The sequence below is a fragment of the Triturus cristatus genome, chromosome 3_1 (genome assembly GCF_964204655.1).
Source record: "Triturus cristatus chromosome 3_1, aTriCri1.1, whole genome shotgun sequence".
In the NCBI taxonomy this organism is placed as follows: Eukaryota; Metazoa; Chordata; class Amphibia; order Caudata; family Salamandridae; genus Triturus; species Triturus cristatus.
In genome coordinates this window covers 718,269,932-718,287,809 of record NC_140583.1, presented here as the reverse complement: position 1 = coordinate 718,287,809, position 17,878 = coordinate 718,269,932, and the positions used below count along the sequence as shown (strand labels likewise).

General features: G+C 43.2%; 1 protein-coding gene across 2 annotated transcripts in view; it reads right to left on the bottom strand.

The window, feature by feature from the left end:
- Window positions 1–17,878, bottom strand: part of LOC146860845 (uncharacterized) — a 442,566-nt gene that overhangs the window by 5,084 nt on the left and 419,604 nt on the right. For both annotated transcript variants that reach the window (XM_085644807.1, XM_085644808.1), the window contains 2 exons: window positions 11,340–11,439; window positions 3,835–3,987 (listed from right to left, as the gene is read on the bottom strand). In XM_085644807.1, coding sequence (XP_085500933.1) covers window positions 3,835–3,987; window positions 11,340–11,439 — 253 coding nt within the window. The remainder of the gene's footprint in view (window positions 1–3,834; window positions 3,988–11,339; window positions 11,440–17,878) is intronic.

Here is a 17,878-nt window from a genome sequence, read left to right as displayed (position 1 = left end):
GTGTAAGTAGGGGTATAGCTTTTTTTAGGGCCGCAGGTGAGTGGCACTAGTTCCCAAGGGTGCGAGGGGCCAACTTTCTCAACTACATCTGCCTTTTAATAGTGCTCCTGGCAGTAAAGGGGCTAATTTTTCCCAGCTTCCATTACGGCTCAAAGCCTCTGCTACTGTAATATGGCAAGCACCCCGTGACATATCCTAGTCGAAGAATATGGGCGTCTAGCTTAGGCCAGGCAGGACGCTAGCATTACTAATGGGGCTGACCTGTTGCAGATTACACATTTTTATCAATTTGCTCAGGGTGGAATATGGAAGGGGCATTCTTACACCCTCTGCACAACACCAGCACCAACTGCAGTGCTGACAGCCTCTAGGTGAGGATGGCCGCTGTGAAAGACTGTCCCATCAGAAACAAGTTGAAGAGGCAAAAGACTAAAATAGCATAAAACGAGTTGTCTTGTTTTCCAGTACAAAGAAGTAGGAGTGAAATTCCTGTTGATGTCAGACTTGGGTACTAGCTCTGGCAGCCTCTGGATCTCTATGGACATGGCTGGGACACACAGAGAGCATGCAGGTCGGAGGGAAGGGACAGTATCATGAGGAAACCTCAACTACAGAGGGCTGCCAAGAGCTTTGTGTATTCTTCCTGCACACCTGAAGATGGATAGGCAGGCAAGCTAAAGAAAGAATCTTTCCATTCACATTAAAAGCAGTTCTTTCCATGGAAAGAGGGGGGCCTCTGCCCCTTCCGGCACTCACCCCTGCTGGTCCTATTAGGTCCAGAACTGGATGAAATTATAATTACGCCGGAGTAACTGGCGTATTTTTGTGTAACAAATTTGTGCAAAATTTCACCGAGTATGCCATCACACCACGTCGAAGAATTAGCTCCAGTCCGGGGAGAAATCGCAACGCAAGATGTAACCTTCAGGTAACGTCTCAGCGTGAGAGGCGCGTTCTGGCCACTAACTGCAGCTACTGTCATGTGGGAAGTCAACAAACATTTCAAGTAGATTTTTTAACCGAACAAACATGTCAGGTAATTCTTTAGCACGAAACAAGCAATGTTTTGAATGCAATCGATCGAAAATCAACACTACATTTTCGGGTTGAACTTTTACCGGTTTCAGGACGTTTTTTGTGTGTTAGATGCATTTTGTGTTATTATGCGTAATTTTGTGGTAATTTGCAAAACCCTTAATTATGTCTCGACTGATGAGTAAGAATCACCAAATGTCCTGAAAGGATCTGAAGCTTAAATCCTGTACAAGGTCCACATGTTTTTGTGGTTGGTTTGAATGACCCAATGCTATTGTTCTCATTCGCAAACCGCACCCATGCATTCTTTTAATTTCTTGTCCGCGAGGCAAAAGACAATTCTTTTTCATCGAAAAAGCATGGTTTAGGGCATAGTCCTGCACTCTCTTGGTCAAGCAGAGGATTGCAGTCATGCTTTTGGAGCCAAGCAGAGAATTACAGTCATGCTTTTGGATCCCAAGCAGAGGATTCCAGTCATGCTTTTGGAGCCCAAGCAGAAGATTACAGTCATGCTTTTGGAGCGAAGCAGAGGATTACAGTCATGCTTTTGGAGCCCAAGCAGAGGATTCCAGCAGAAGATTACAGTCATGCTTTTGGAGCCCAAGCAGAAGATTACAGTCATGCTTTTGGAGCCCAAGCAGAGGATTACAGTCATGCTTTTGGAGCCCAAGCAGAGGATTCCAGTCATGCTTTTGGAGCCCAAGCAGAAGATTACAGTCATGCTTTTGGAGCCCAAGCAGAAGATTATAGTCATGCTTTTGGAGCCCAAGCAGAGGATTACAGTCATGCTTTTGGAGCCTAGGCTGAGGATTACAGTCATGCTTTTGGAGCCCCACTGGTCCCACATTAATTCCCTTCGCAGCCATATTGTCCGAATTCCGGGCAGACCTGAGATAAACAAGCTGACGTATCTAGCCTCTGCTTTTTCTTTATCTAAACCCTTGTGTCAAAAGCAGGAAGATCGCATTAGAAGTTCACCAGGTGAAACAACATTTTCTAGGTGGCCTCAGCATTAGCTTGCAATGAATGGGGCAAGGGATTTTGATAAACCTTATTCCCCCAACCATCCAAGGGGGTTAGTCATGGCAGGTACCACGTATAATTGCGATGAGAAGACATGGAAACAGACCATTGCCATTCGTATGATGCTGCCTTGTACATGGCTTTGAGTGGTTTACTTACAATTGGTGGGATCTGAGGGTCTTCCTACAAGCTGAAGGCCATTTTAAGCTAACCTTCCTCAATATGAATGCTCACCCTCCTCCTAGTATTTGAAGGTAGGACGCAGTCCCGCATACATATATTCTTAAGAGAGGCCCCCATTGCCTTCAGCGCCACCGGACCACAACCATAAAGGACTGAAAGACTTTCTGCTTATTACCTAATTCCACTTCAAGTCAGTCTAGGTACTACAGTCATCTGAAGATTTCCACAGGTGCTGCCGGACAAGGCAAAGGCACCAGAAAGCAGGTTCGAACTGGCCTACAAGGCAACACAGCAGTGCCAGATGTGCTGGTCTGGCAAGTCAGTGATAGAAACATTTTTGGGCTGTTTGTGGGCCACTTTTATTGTCTGGTGAGCCGGGTTTTACTCTTGAGTTCCATAATATTACCACAAACATTGCCTGCAGCAAGCACAAATGCATGCAGTCTCCCTAACTTGCAAAACACATATACAGCGTGTCTTTACCATTTCAAAACTGTGAATTTGCAAGCATAGACCACATTTTTAGCTCTCTGATTTGCTAATACGGGCCACCTTTACTTTGGTGCCTGAGGATATTTTCTGTTCCAGTAACAGGTACAGTACAGTAACAGTGAATTACGGGAAGGTTTTTCACCAAGGTGTTCTAAGTGACATTAAATAGAAGAGAGCTTTCTATGATGTCACTTAGAACCTCGAAGTGAAAAACATCCCCTTAATTTACTTTTTACCCATCTAAAATGTTATGTTATGTTTGCATGGGCAGCTCCTCCATGTGGGCGGAGGAGCGTTGCCCCAAGCAGAAACATAAAATGGTATTTTAAATACGATATTATGTTTCTGCGTCTCGCAAGCAGTGGGACGACGTTCCTCCGCCCACATGGAGGCAGTGGGACGAGCCGGCAAAGGTAAGTTAATGTAACTTTTTATTTTCATGAATTAAACCTACCTCCCCCAACCTCCTCCTCGCGCGCCTCCCCCAACCCTTCCACCCGCGAGTCATACTGGCCACGTTTGACCACCAAAGTCTTCTGTCTCTGTTTTCAACAGCTATGGAGGAACAGAGGATTAATGGGGAAGATGCCACCCGACCCCACCACTCTCTGTGCCAGCTCCTCCAGAAGCTATGCTTCCTGGTTTCTAGAGCTGCTCTGACATATTCTTTGTCGATGTCCTGTATCCTCCGGGTTTGCCTAGAAAATACTGGAATATAGTTGGTTGTAATGATATTTTAATGGGGCTCTCTGGGAAGAGCATCTAAGTTAAGCAATTGCTTTTAACATAATGCTGTATATTATTTAGGCATTGCTCCATAGCTCATTGTTATAACGTAGTAATTCAAGGCACCTTTATGAAAAACATGAGTGTAAGAATCAATTGTGTCTATGTAGACTAAATAAGGATGTTTTAACAATGACATTAATACTTGCATGAATAAAGAAGCTAGTTATGGAATGGGAGTATTCTTGCCCATCTGAGGGCACCTGCTTCCTTCTAAAAGCACCACTATCTTCTGGCAGAGAAACTAAGGACCATGTCTCATGTCTTCACCTTGAGGAAGACAGAGATGTCATTGAGTTCAAACATGATAACTACCTGGAACTGGAAGATCGAGTTTCATCTTACGGAGTTCGGCCATGGACAACTGCAGCTGTTCAATCACTGCGTCATCTTCATAGCTCAAGGATCTTGCAATCTTCTCCTGTAGGAACTCCCGCAGCTGCTCCAAAGACAACTTCTGTAAATTTTCTGAGGACAGATGGAGAAAAAAAAATTGAAATGATAATGAGGCCCTTTCTGAGCTGAGGTCAAATGTGTCAATGGGTGATATGCTTTACTGTTCATTTTAAAAAGTCTTTTGATGTGACTGGCCCATATTGTGGTAGGTCCTGAGGCTACAGTGGATCCACACGCTACAGTTAATCGCCTACAGGAAGGACAAAGGTACCTGCTAGGGTCTCCTGAAGCTCATAGGGCAGCCAGGGTATGTGAAGTACTGGAGGATGGACATGAATGGCTCATGTGAAAAAGGCATATGGAGCCTCTACTGAGCTGCTTAGAAGCCAAGGAAACATCATGCATTACGGTTACTGCAGCATAATGAAATTTACAGTATGTTCCTACCACTAGCTGTATAGAAAAAGTAGCATGTGATCACTGAGTGTAGCAAATCTGCCTGTTTGTCACAAGCAAAAGAAGATTCTGCAGCTAGTATTTTTTCTAATTTATGCGATTGAGGGGCTATGAAGATATTGTAATGACTGCACGCACTTAGAAAGTTACCAAACAAAACTGAAAACACTAAAAGGCAGAACTTTCTATTTCAAACAAAAAGTGTGCATTTAATGTACAGAATTCCAGAGAACATTAACCCCTTCGCTGCTGCGGACATTCCGCTGCAGCGCTGGGGGGGGCAGGGGGGCAGCGCGGTGGGCCTGTGCTCATGACGGAGCCGCGCCGTCATGAGCCACAGTTGAGCTGTGCTCATGACGGAACGGTTCCGTCATGACTCCGCCCATTTGCGTTGTCCCCCCGCACAGGCGGGGAAACAGCGCCGCGTAGGCGGAGCGGCCGCCAACGGGCGTGTCATGACGGAACCGTTCCGTCATGAGCACACGGCAACCGTGGCTCATGACGGAACGGTTCCGTCATGAGCGGGGAAGGGGTTAAGCAAGTAACGTTCAGCACCGTGTTCGAAGAGGGAGTGATGGGGGCTGGAGCCTCTCTTTTGGCAATGTTTGAAATATTTGTCATTGGGATGGCATCAAACTGTGTTGCAAAATCTCTCTTGAAAGTTACTAACCCTTCCTGATGCAAAGAGCAAGCGCAGCGTTATTGAGGAAGATTAGAAAAGGAATGAAAGCATGTAAGCAAAAGTGAAATTACTTCTGCAAACGCAAAATTACAGGAAGGAGACTGCGATCCACACATCTCGCTGAAGAGAGCTACTTACACAGAAACAGCTGGCATTACACATGCTAACAGTTAAAAAAAATTAAAAAAAGGGAAGAAAGAATTTCATGTGTTCTTGAAACGGGGTCACAATCATGTTTGTACACTAGCGGTATGTCATTTTTTTTTTATTCCTCGACGCCTGCCACTTGCAACCGAGCACGCCACTACCTGCTAACAGGTCTCTGCCTTGCGCCAATGATTGCCATTCACAGGCTACCTTATTGGCATCACCCCCGCAGGCCCCCCCAGATGATGCCTAAAGCTTTCTATCAGTGAGCCGGCCTGCTAATGCACATATTAGCACCTCGTGCTCGGCAATTAGGCATTCTATGATGGACACAGTGTTTTTTTCAACCTTAAGTACGTACTCGCACTTCTTACTGCAACCCCTCTCCATCTGCTGCCTTGTCTACCTTAGCAGTTCTCTTAAATGGGCCGTAGTGGTGTAGATTCCCAAGAAGGGCTTGTCGAGGTAAACCTTGGCAGGCGCGGGGCTGCGGCGCACAGTTTGTTAGTATTTTCCAGTTTTTAACTTATAAATACAGACATTGGAAAAATAGTTTTCCGTCTGTATTTATATGTAAAATTCCTTTTAAACGGAAAACCGGGAGCCTTAATTATAATCTTTGTTTTCCACAAGAGTTAAACAAATGCTTCAAAGTTATTTCTTGCTATTATTATTTTAATCAGACCCAGGAAAGACCAAAGGGTGTCAACTTCTGACCATGTAGCGGGGATTAGTTATCTGGGAGTGGACACAAACAACTCGCAGAGCAAAGGACAGCTTTAGCACTACATTTTGACTTGGAGATGGCGGGAAGGATTCTCCTGTCTATCACCAAGACCCTCATAGACAGCCAGGCTCAGGCCAATCAATTTTGACCCTGCCAGGTAGGGGAGGGGCCAAGAGGCAGACATTAGGCCTGCCTGGTGGCGGTAGGATACTGCCATGTTAAAACAAGGGATCCTGGGTAATTTCATAGGACGGTAAATTAGAAGTACTGCAAACAGAGGTGGGGGACTGCAAGAAAATAGTTAGAATTGGGTGGTAGATTCTGATAGTCATTGGCTAGTGCACCGGATAAATCTGGCACCTCAATCACCACCTTCCTAGAACATTACTGGATGTGGGAAGTCTACATCTGAAGAAGAATCCTGACTTTTGACTCCTGCGGGAAGAAAAGGACTCGTACAAGGACTCCTGAATCCTGCTGGCACACAGGGACTAGAAATGCTCTCCAAGGGTCAAGTGCTGGCCTCCTCCTTACCTCTTTTAGGGACACAAAAAGCAGACGGACTCCTAACTCCAAGACGACTCAGCTGACTAAAAAGGAGAAGAACCTACAGAGCAAGTGGTTGGAGAGAGACTTGCAGGCCAGAAGCCTACCCTGAGGAGGGGCAGTAGCTCTGACCACAAGAAGTTTCCCCAACAGTTCACGACTAAACCTAAAGGAAAAGCCTTTGACCGGGACAACCCGCTTTGTATATCCAACTTACGCTACATGACAGACAGCTTGAAAATGTCACCTGTCTTCTGGTCCACCACAAACTGTTATTTTTCCATGGCGCTTGACATTTTCTCGCTACATTTTGTCTTAAACCGTTCAAAATTAATATTTGATCATATTGGTGTTTTTTTTCTCATTCATTTTTTCTCTGTTTTTCTGAACTGTTGTGGGAATTATATTGTGTTGTTTTCGGTACTCTTAAATAATTGGTACTGTTTGAACTTAGCACACAGTTTTCAGGGGATTGCTTGCTGTGTGTGCCATAGCTACCAGGGATTGAGCAGAGATTCAGAACTATGTTTTGACCATATCAGGATGGGTTTACTGAGCTGGTAGGTGCACCCTTCTTTTAAATTAATAACCCCCATTTCTGAAACTGACATATTGTGGAACTAGAAGATGCTGGCTTTAGAATTATCGAAATTGGCTATTAAAGAAAACTGCAAAGTCTATTAGCTAAGGATTCTAAAAAACTTAAAACATGCACTTTCAGCCCATTGAAACTTTGTAAAGTGCTACCGATGCAGGCGCAATTACAATGCAATAACCTACTCTACCTGAGACACTATGGAGTTTTGCAGGAGGGCATACTAGGAAGTTGAAAGCTTGCAAAGTAAAGAATTCTAACAAATCCATTCTGTACAAATTTAGCTTAAAAGTTATACTAACATTGTTTTATGGCCCTGTGCTACTTTAAAGTTATAGGTACTTTGCTTTTTTGTGTAATCATGGGTTATTTATGTTTGATCCATGAAAATACACTGACTCCATTAAGAAATGGACATATTTCCATGTTAACCATCCAGACCAATTGTGAATGGTCTCTTTTATTGATCTGTTACTGATTTTGAGATGATCTTTTTATTATTTATACTTGTGGTAACTGCTATGTACTCTGTGAAAAAGAGTGGTACACGTGCATGCCACAGTTGTCCCATGTGGTCTCATAGCTAATCTACTGATTTTGGGACCTGGGTTCAAATACCATCTAGAGCATCTGACTTGAAATATTATGATACTGGGCAAATCACTTATGACCTGATTACGAGTTTGGCGGTGGTGTGGTGACCCTTTTCCACACCACTGCCCCGCACCCACACCGCCAAACTCGTCAGCACACTGCCCTCCAGATTGTGAGTTAATTTGTGGTCTGGTTGGTGGTGCTTTGGTGGTCCCACAGCAGTGCCTGTTAGAAAGGCATCGCAATGAGAGTGTCAAAGAACGTTCCTAAACGGCATGGACTGTGAAGTCAATGCCATGCAGGAACTAGGGGTGCATGCAGACAGGGGGGCACACCATGTGCCCGCCTTCATGCATCCCCTGGCCCAGAGACAACAGGGGACCCTGTAGGGTCCTCTTACTTTCCTGACCACCACAGTTTTCATGGCGGGCTCACTGCCATGAAAACTGTTGCTGTGAGGAGACTCATAATATGCTTGGCAGTGCCGCAGCGGCACCACCAGCATATTGCTGGGCCAGACAGCTGAGCCACAGCCGAGGAATCACGGATCCCCTGCGGCGGTCCTGTGGCAGTCGGACTGCCGCACTCATAATGCAGAGGTGGGACCGCCAGTGCAGCGGTTCCAACCACGCAACCATGAGTTTGGTGGTACGATGGACAGCCAAACACGTAATCAGCCCCTTAGTCTTCCTGTCCCTAGAATTGTAAACAATTGTGAATAGTAATTCCATTAAAATCTGATATACAATTTTATTGTGAAATTTGAGTGCACTACATTACTCACTAGCTATGTTTGTGCCGTATAAACACCATTATATACATGCATTTAAACCAAGTCATGTTGAAACATTTTTTATTGACAATTTTGCTCTAAAAGCATGCTGTTTGCCACACAATTTTCTGGGTATATATATATATATATATATATATATATATATATATATATATATATATATATATATATATATATATATATATATATATATATATATATATATATATATATATATATACACTCTACTGGCGGTCGCCAGTAGATAGTTATAGTTAGGACCGAGTTCCCATAGGAAATCTGAAAATTCTATTTTGAATAACTTTGGCGCCGGTTGACTTATCTTCGTGACATTTTCAAAACTAATGGGGCGCTCCGCTCAGCTCCTACCCTGAAAGTCTCGGGGTGATTCGTCAAGCGGGGGCTGAGAAAAAAGGGGGGTCCCAAAACGCGTTTTCCCCATGCATTTTTCCATAGGACTTTTAGTCAAAGGTACAGCCCGAACGGCTGAACAGAATTACTTGAAATTTGGCAAAGAGGTAGTCCTCAGGTCAGGCATGTGCCTTTTGCATATATGGTGTCAATCTGTTCAGTAGTTCCTGAGAAAATTGCAGTTTAAAGTACATAAATATCTATATGCGCGCACTGTGCGTAATTGTGATTGGTGGTTAGATGTCAGTCAACATTCCAATCGGTCGAAATCAGGAAGTGTCGGACAGCATTTTGTGTGTGACAGTGAAAAAGAAAGGTGGAGAACGTGAAAAGGGGGCAGGGTAGAGAGTTCCTGACCCCCTAGCCTTTGTCAGGGGGTGCCTGAAGGACCCCGAAGGGTGAATTTAAAAAAAAAAAAATTTCAAAAAATCGCGGGGTGCGCGCCTGTGCACGCACGGTGTGCGCCCCGTGAAAAACCCTTAAAAAAAAACATTTTAAACTGTTTATAAGTTTATAGAAGATATTAACTATGCTGTTCAACTTTATCCAAGTTAAAAAAAAAAGAGCTGAGCCATTCCATATTACAGGATACAGTCAATCTATAACTATATACATAGGTAGTTTATTGTAAAATAAATATATAAAAAATATAATAATACATACATAAATCTGCATTTAAAAAACCTTACAAATTCACTAAAAAAACCATAGGTTTCACACACGTTATAGTTAGAAATTAGCATTTAAAAAACAATGTAAATTCACTTAAAAAACCATAGGTTTCACACACGTTATAGTTGGGAATTAGCATTTAAAAACCTTGCAAATTCACTGAAAAAAACCATAGGTTTCACACACGTTATAGTTAGGAATTAGCATTTAAAAAACCTTGCAAATTCATTGAAAAAACCATAGGTTTCACAAACGTTATAGTTAGCTGGACATTTCACTCGTACAAAACCATTGAAATTCCCCCGTTATAGTTAGTTCAGCTAACTATAACTCGCGCGACCGCAATCCACTGCTGATGACGTCACATATTACATCATTGTATTCACTAAGATACTGTTAATAAGTCAGTTATACAATTAATTTTACAAAAAAAACCATCCATTTAGACACTTATTTACCCATTTATTCTTCAGTTAACCTTTAGATATACATATATAAAAAATATTTATTTTTCAGAAAGACACATATTCACTGGATGATGTCATCAGTGATGTCATCAGTGATGTCATTTGAGATGTCATCAGTGATGTCATGAGTGATGTCACTGACCATGTCATGAGTGATGTAATATGTGACGTCATCAGCAGTGGATTGCGGTCGCGCGAGTTATAGTTAGCTGAACTAACTATAACGAGGGAATTTCAATGGTTTTGTACGAGTGAAATGTCCAGCTAACTATAACATGTGTGAAACCTACGTTTTTTTCAGTGAATATATATATATATATATATATATATATAGAGAGAGAGAGAGAGAGAGAGCCCCAAACATTCCTTGAGTAACAGCGTTTGAAACCTAACAGGTTTTACCAATGTTAATGAGAAAATGTTACTTTAAAGGCATCATTAGAGTCTAAATTTCCAAAACAAAGCATCGGGTAGACCCTCATCCCGAATAACTTACTGGTTATTAAAATACTTTGAAATTTACCACGTCAGTGGCGTTTATAATGTGCTTTAAAAACTAATTATGTCACTAAATCATCAAAGCCTACCAAAATCTAACTTTTGTTACTGGACTAATGTGCCTTAAAATGAACAAATTGCCATTATTTGTCAGATACCACCTTAGGAATAACCTTCAGCACCTCATAAACTGGCCTTGAAGTCAAATTTTAATCAGTGTTACTAGCCTGCGCTGTATTTTAAAATGCATTTTGCCACAGGTTCTGAATACATATTGCTCAACCTATATCTGTAGCAACATAGAAAATATAGTATAGTAGGTAGGTCTACGTGCTAAGTTCCTGCCAGTTTTAATTCATGCTTCAATCATTTTACCAACACACTCATGCTAATAACCTTTGTTGTCGATTTGAAGTCGCTCAGCATTTCAATTCAGACTCGCATGTTGCTCAACGCCCACCAAAGGTTGGGGACCCTTGTCCTACAGGATCAAAGTCTTTTAAAGATATAAGCTGGGATTGCATTAGCTGCAATGTACAAGAAATTGCGTATGTGAGTTCATTATTTCGCACATAGATTAATGGCTAGAGGATAAATGAATGGCTAGGGGATATCCCACTTCCTTTCCGTTGTCCTCATCAATGTCTCTGCTTACGATTTTCTACCTCATACCAAGCTATGCCCCTTTTGAATAGCATTCTTGAGAATTAACACTTGGCCTTGGGCCATTCCACCTGGGACACTGGTGCGGGTGAGAGCTCCAGTAAATCTCTATTAAATGTTGAAACGAAGAGGAAGAATAGCTATGATTATCAACTGTGTATCATACATCTTACTTTTGTGCAGCTTGATGATGGTGTAAGCCATGCCTGTCAGCACACGCTCTCCTTCGAGGATGTAGATGTCCCACAGTCGCAGTGTGAGTGTGAACGGTGTCTGAAACAAAAGCATGAGTGAGTATTTTTAGAACTAGACATATTGTGGCACATACCGGGTATGGAGCTGGTATTGCATTCTAATGTAATCCTCATATCAATTTACAGCCTTAGCCTCTCATGCACTGCACATTGTGTTCTCCTCACTAAACAGAGGCAGACAACATATAGAATATTTCTTTTAGGCAGATATACAAGTATTACTGAACTACCTTACAGAGTCTAAATAGACTTTGCAGAGTGTTTGAGAACCGCCTAAGGGGACTCCTCATTGATGTACAGTATCATACGGGAAGGAACAACTACGCAGAGTGCAGAATGCGGATGGAAAAACAGCAAGTAGGTTATGCAACAGGGTTGGTTGTAAACATTAATTCTTCTCTCTTATGATCTACACAATCAAAAGTATGCCTACAGTGGTCTGAACACCAAAATCTTCCCCAGAACAACCTGCGCCTAGGCAAATCTCTGCTTCAGCAATATTTCCCTCTCAAGACTGGACTATAGCCAAGAGCTGAAGGGCAATGGAGGTGGACATATTGCAGCAAGAACAGTATTGCTCATAGAGGAAACTCACATAACTAGGAAGATAACTAGTATTTTATCGTAAGACTGCAGATCTTAAGACGTCTATAAAACACAAGTCTAAAAAAAAGGCCACAGCTGTGACCTTATCCTTGAAAATTGGAAAATGATTTTTCCAGGGATATAGTTTCTACTAATGTGAAACCTAAAAGACAACCAGCAAGTTGGCTACAGTAACAATAGAAAATTTAGATACAGGATTATGTTACACAGCAAAGTGATTTTTAAACTCTTCTTCGATCAAAAGTATGAAAATTGCTAACAGTAGCATTACATGACACAGGAAGGAAAAACAGGCATAGTTCTTTCCTCACCTAAATCATGTTCTCTTTATAACAGTGAAAATATAATGGAACCCAAAAAGCATTAAATCATTTTAATCTTGTCTTACACATACATACTGCATAATCATATAATACTGAAGAGATTCATTTAAAAAAACATATATATCTTTATTGAAGATTTTTGAAATCAGTTTACTTCCGACCTGATACTCATAACATCACAAATTGCTTTATAATATTTGCAGTCACTGAATTATAGACAATACTTTATTGACTAAAACAATGACATAACAACACATTCTTTATTACAGATCTATATGGATTGGGTTTATGTCATGCTTAGCCCACACCCAGTTGTCTTAGCTCAAGAATTCTGTTCTCTTCGCTGCCTTCTATTCTGGAAGAGCGGCTCCACTCCACTCCATTCTCCCTACACCTTTTCAGCTTTGCCAGGGCAACTCCAACTCACATATGCCACTCGTTCTGCCCCCATACACCAATCTATATTTCTGCACCACCCTTCCAGTAATTAACAAATTGTACTTCCCCACTTCTGGGTAATATCTATCCATGCCACTGCTAGTGCCACATCCACACAAAAACCTTCTGGTATTTTGTAATCTCCATGCCATCCCAAATGTCCAGTTGAGTCAGTGCTGTGTGCAGCTCTAGCAATAAAACCATTATGCCAACGTAGTTGGTACACAGCTGTAATCTTAGCAATAACTAAATGCACTTAGGTGGACAGACTATAGAAATAACAAACCAAGTGAACTATAATGAGCAAAATGCACATACAGCCAAAACATACAAGGTTGGGGAATATTGTAAAACAGACCGAGTATCTGAAGCCAAATAGCCCGGAATAGCGACTTCGCTCTCCCTGCCCCAGGATACCCTCCTGGGTGGTAGTGTGTCTTCAAATCAGTATAACATAACAAATCTTTAATAAAGTAGTTGGCATTCTTACTCTGGTGCCTGGTTCTTCCTATTGCCAGCTTGTGAGTATCCCTTCCACCTCCTGGCAGGAACAGAAACAGCTTCTACTGCTGGAACTGGATGCGACGCCACTAGCTCAAACTTAATACGGACAAAGTGGATCTTCGGATCATTGTGGCACTTATAAGCCCTGGTGCTCTACCTTCTGGCTAGTGGGTTTGGCCCCCTGCCCATCACCTCCCAAACAGTTTAGGTATCAAAATGTATGCCCCTCGACAGATGGATCATCAGGTGTCCTCGGTCACCTCCTCTTGTCTTCTTCACTTATAAAGATTTCCCCATCTTCTGCTATTACCTCCTGAGGGCAGGCCTTCCTGCATTACGGATCTTATTGGAACAAGCTTGGACTATTGTTATAGTCTTTATTGGGGCATAAAAAGGAGAAGTGTGGCTCAATGATTAGAGCGGCAGACCCTGATGCAGAGGTCTAGCCCGGGACCAGGGTTCAATTCCCCGCCTCGGCGGGTCTTGGGCTCAAAAATTCCACGGACCTGATAATTCTCGCCTCGGTGCCCATTCCAATCATGGAGTCCCTCTGCAACTCTGGGCAATAGCTTGCTTAATCTCCACACCGGCCCCAACAACGCTAAGGATGCCTGGCCTCCACCTTGGGGGTGCCCAGGAGTGGAAGCCTCACAGGGAAAGCCAGGATGGGTTCCACAGCGGTATTCGTACAAACGCCTTGAGACCCTTGCGGGTGAGTAGTGCGCTATACAAGTATCAAATTTACATTTATTGCTACTGAGACTGCAATCCATCCAAAATCAGGCAGCTCAGCTGGTAGCTGGTGCAACTCCCTCAAGCCATGCTAGGCCTACTTGTAACTCCCTCCACTGGCTCGGTGTTCCGCAACATACATCTTCGAGATGCTTTAGATTACCGATCGCTTCCCCTATGGTAAAAGTCCACAATACATCGCTAGAAGATACAAATAGAGGCATTCCAACTAGATGGCTTAATTCTGCCTCTGCTCTCCGTCTGCGCATGCTCCGAGTTCACAAACCTCACCCTGGGGAGGAGGAGCTCACTCTGCTCAAGCCGCACTTATTTGGAATTCTTTAGCCCTTGATTTCAAATTCACTTCTAATCACCTTGCTTTTAGGAAAGTCCATAAAATGGATTTTGCACTTAAATTAGCTCTTGCTTCTTAGTCAGCAATTAGTGCAAAAATACCTTCAAGAGGTAGAAGGCCACCGAGAGAAGAGATGCTTTGAGCCAGTAGGTAAGGCAATAAGAGGGCTTTTCAAAGAATACCTATTTTGTGCTCAACTTTCCAATGGCCCCAGCAGCTGGAGAAAGGTCACATTCTTTGAAGCACCACGCTGATGTTTAGAGCATCAGTGGGATTTTCTGGCTGCAAGCGAAGGGTGGTCCTTCGTGGTCTAGAGAAGCTGGTAATGGCTCTGGATAGTCTGACGAGGTTTATCGATGAAAGTACTACCTCATTTCTGCAAAGGGATAGCAGAGGTGCCTGGAAACCATCAACAGCCCGTAGCAGGACTATTTGCAAAAGTAGTTCTCCTAACAGGAAACCTCTCAGTAGAATCCAGCGCATCCTCCCTGTGACTAGTGTCTTTATCCGGACTCAAAAGCAGACTGGATTATATTTTTAGCTTCTCTAGACAAAAAGCTGAAATTTCCCCTTTCTTAATGTCGACACACAGGCAACGAAAGAAAGGCACATCAGGACTCAAAGCAGCGTCTCCTTTGCTTTCTCTTGGCTCGTGCTTTTCAAAAAGCGATTTTGAGGGAAAGAGGTTCCCAAACAAAGACTTTCTGAAGAGTTAGCCCTCTGGCTTTGTCACACTAGCTCAGCTAAGAACAACCGTTTCCTAAAGCTTTCCATGATCTCCCATCACACAGCATTCCTCAAACACTATATCTACGAGAACTCATTGATTAAAGACCTCAGTGCAAAAGCCGGATTGTGCCCAATAATCACGCGGGGGCATATTATCAAGCACAGCGTTAAAATTATCGCCGTTTTAGCGGCAGAAAACTCGATAATGGGCTTGATAATATGCCGCAGAGAATTCCAATAGAAGCCCATGTTCACACCAGACCATGGGCTTCTATGGGAATTCTCCAGGGCATATTATCAAGCCCATTATCGCCGCTTTAGCGGCGGTTTTCTGCCGCTAAACCGGCGATAATTTTAACGCCGTTTCTTGATAATATGCCCCTGGGTGCGCCTGAGTATTTTTTCCTCTGACATATTGACGCAGACCTGCTGAAATGTATATAGGGGGGGGGGGGGGGTGCAGGGGGCGCTCATGTTATAATAGGTGCTATTTATTGCTACTGTTAAACTTCTATTTCCTGGGTATTCGTTTCTAACAGTTGTGATAAATAGCATAATAAAAATGCTTTAAAGTGATGGATGGAATTCTTAAATCAGTGTCAGCTACTTGTAATTTCTCGTGCCCGCATCCCAAGCCATTGTTTTTGTGCCCACCATGCCACCTCAGATTAGACCCAGTCATATGCAAATCAACCTTGGTCCTACTCCAATACCAGTACCTGGGTCTAGTCAGAGGTGGCAAAGTGAGCAAAAAACACGAGGTACTGGAATGCGGCCCTGAGTAACTACCAATGGCTGGGATTATTTCAAGCATTCTTTCCATACCCTTTTGCATTCTTCCTTCCGATAGATAGCACAACACACTCTCAAGCAAACCTAATCGAGGCCAAAGAAACCGCAGGGCATATTATCAAGGACCGGCGATAATTATCGCTAAGCGCACATTGCGCTAGGATAATTATCGCCGGGTAACGTGGAATTTTATCGCTGAAATAGCGTGCTATTAATAACACTTATCTCAAAAGCGATAAAATTCCAAGCGCTAACTGCCAAATGTGAGATTATCGCTGGAAATCCAGTGATAATCTCACAAAGTTTGGGAATAGCTTGATGATAGGGCAAGGCATACTTAGCCACGATATCCACCTTACATAGGATATCATGGCTGAGTCAGTCTTGAAGCAGGCATAAGGAAAGTAGCGATAACAGAGGTTATCGCTACTTTGCTTGTCCCTCGGCAGGTTAGCGTGCCCATTCATAATTAGAGAAATGTCGCTTAGTGACATTTCTCCAGTTATGTCAGGGCAGGAACGCCCACTTTGCATCTCATAAGAGATGCAAAGCTGGGCGTTCAGAAAACAGGCGCTAATGCAAGGATTCACGCGATAGTGTGACCTTGCTGATGAGGCGATAAAATTATCAACGCTTTTCGTTCGAAAACGGATGCAAAACGCGGCGATAAATTTTTAACGCCTCCTTGATGATATGCCCCCAATTTCTTAAAACTTCAAGCAGGCGACAATTATTAGTGAGCTAATAGCAGGCACCACTTCAACAGATTCTGTTGTTAAGTGAAAGGGTGCCGTTTCCTTTTCTTTAAGCATTCAAGTGCCCAAATCTAGATCAAAACTCACAGAACAAGGAGTGGCAAAGCCAGTAGGTCTGATTTTCATGTGCTCACACATGCAAACTGCATTTATCATGGCGACATTTGCATGTGCTAACACGTTAAAGCCAGACCTACTGGCTTTGCTTATGATTGTTATTTGTTTCTACGAAAGACGATTAATCATTTCTGCATGCTTAGTCTTCTAAACAAATGTTATATAAGGAACATAAAGGAATCCATCGTCATTACAAATTGAGTCCTCTCACTCACAAGGCTGGAACACTAGTTAACTAATCAAAGCTTTTAAAAGCAACTCAGCAGAATAAACAAATCAGGAACTGGAGATGCACCAACACAATTAAAGGAGTCGTGTACTATTCTGAGGCATAGGAGACCTGCTGTAAATTGGTCTTTCTACTTCCCTGACAAAGTTGTTGTTGCCCCGCCCCGTTTAGAGAAGGGGGAATCACAAGTCTGACCGCTGGTGGAACCACTTCGAATGGATGCAGTCAAAAGCAGATTTATTACCTCGAGGTCCCTTCTGTCCTCTTCCCCTTCATATTAACAAGTGAAATAATCTATCTCACCAACTGAAAAAAAGAAAGAAGGAATGCTGGTACCACCCCTTCCCCTCCCACTGGGAGTACATAACCGTACCCTACCCTACATTCCTCCTGTTTTTTTTTCTGTCTGCCGACAGTTTGAAAGTTGTGACTTACCGTTTCTGCTGCTGGGTGGCAGGGACATCGCTGTGGGTTCTTGGCTCCCTCCCTTCTGGGCTTAGGGGGTGTAATGTTGGCTCCTCTGCCCTTCAGTTTCCAGGAGACTTGGTTTGGTGCCTTCTTTGGGCTGCTTGACTGTCGGACCGGGTATGAAGTCTCTGCCACGCCTCCCGGGTTGCCGGGCACGTCTGGGGTACGGCGGTTCCAGTGCTTGCTTCAGCATTTGTGCATTTCTCAAGGGGTTTTTTGTTGTGCGCCTCGTGCATTCAGTTTTCGCAGCCTGCAACAGTGCCTTGTGCGGTACTCTGGTTGATGGGGCGGGCGCCTGTGGGAGAAGGAGGAGCATGTTTTACCAGGAAGTCACTGTGATTTTGAATATTCCTTTCCAATCAGCCTTGTGGTTTGGGGGTATAAATGTGAGTTCCTGGGCTCGGGGTTTG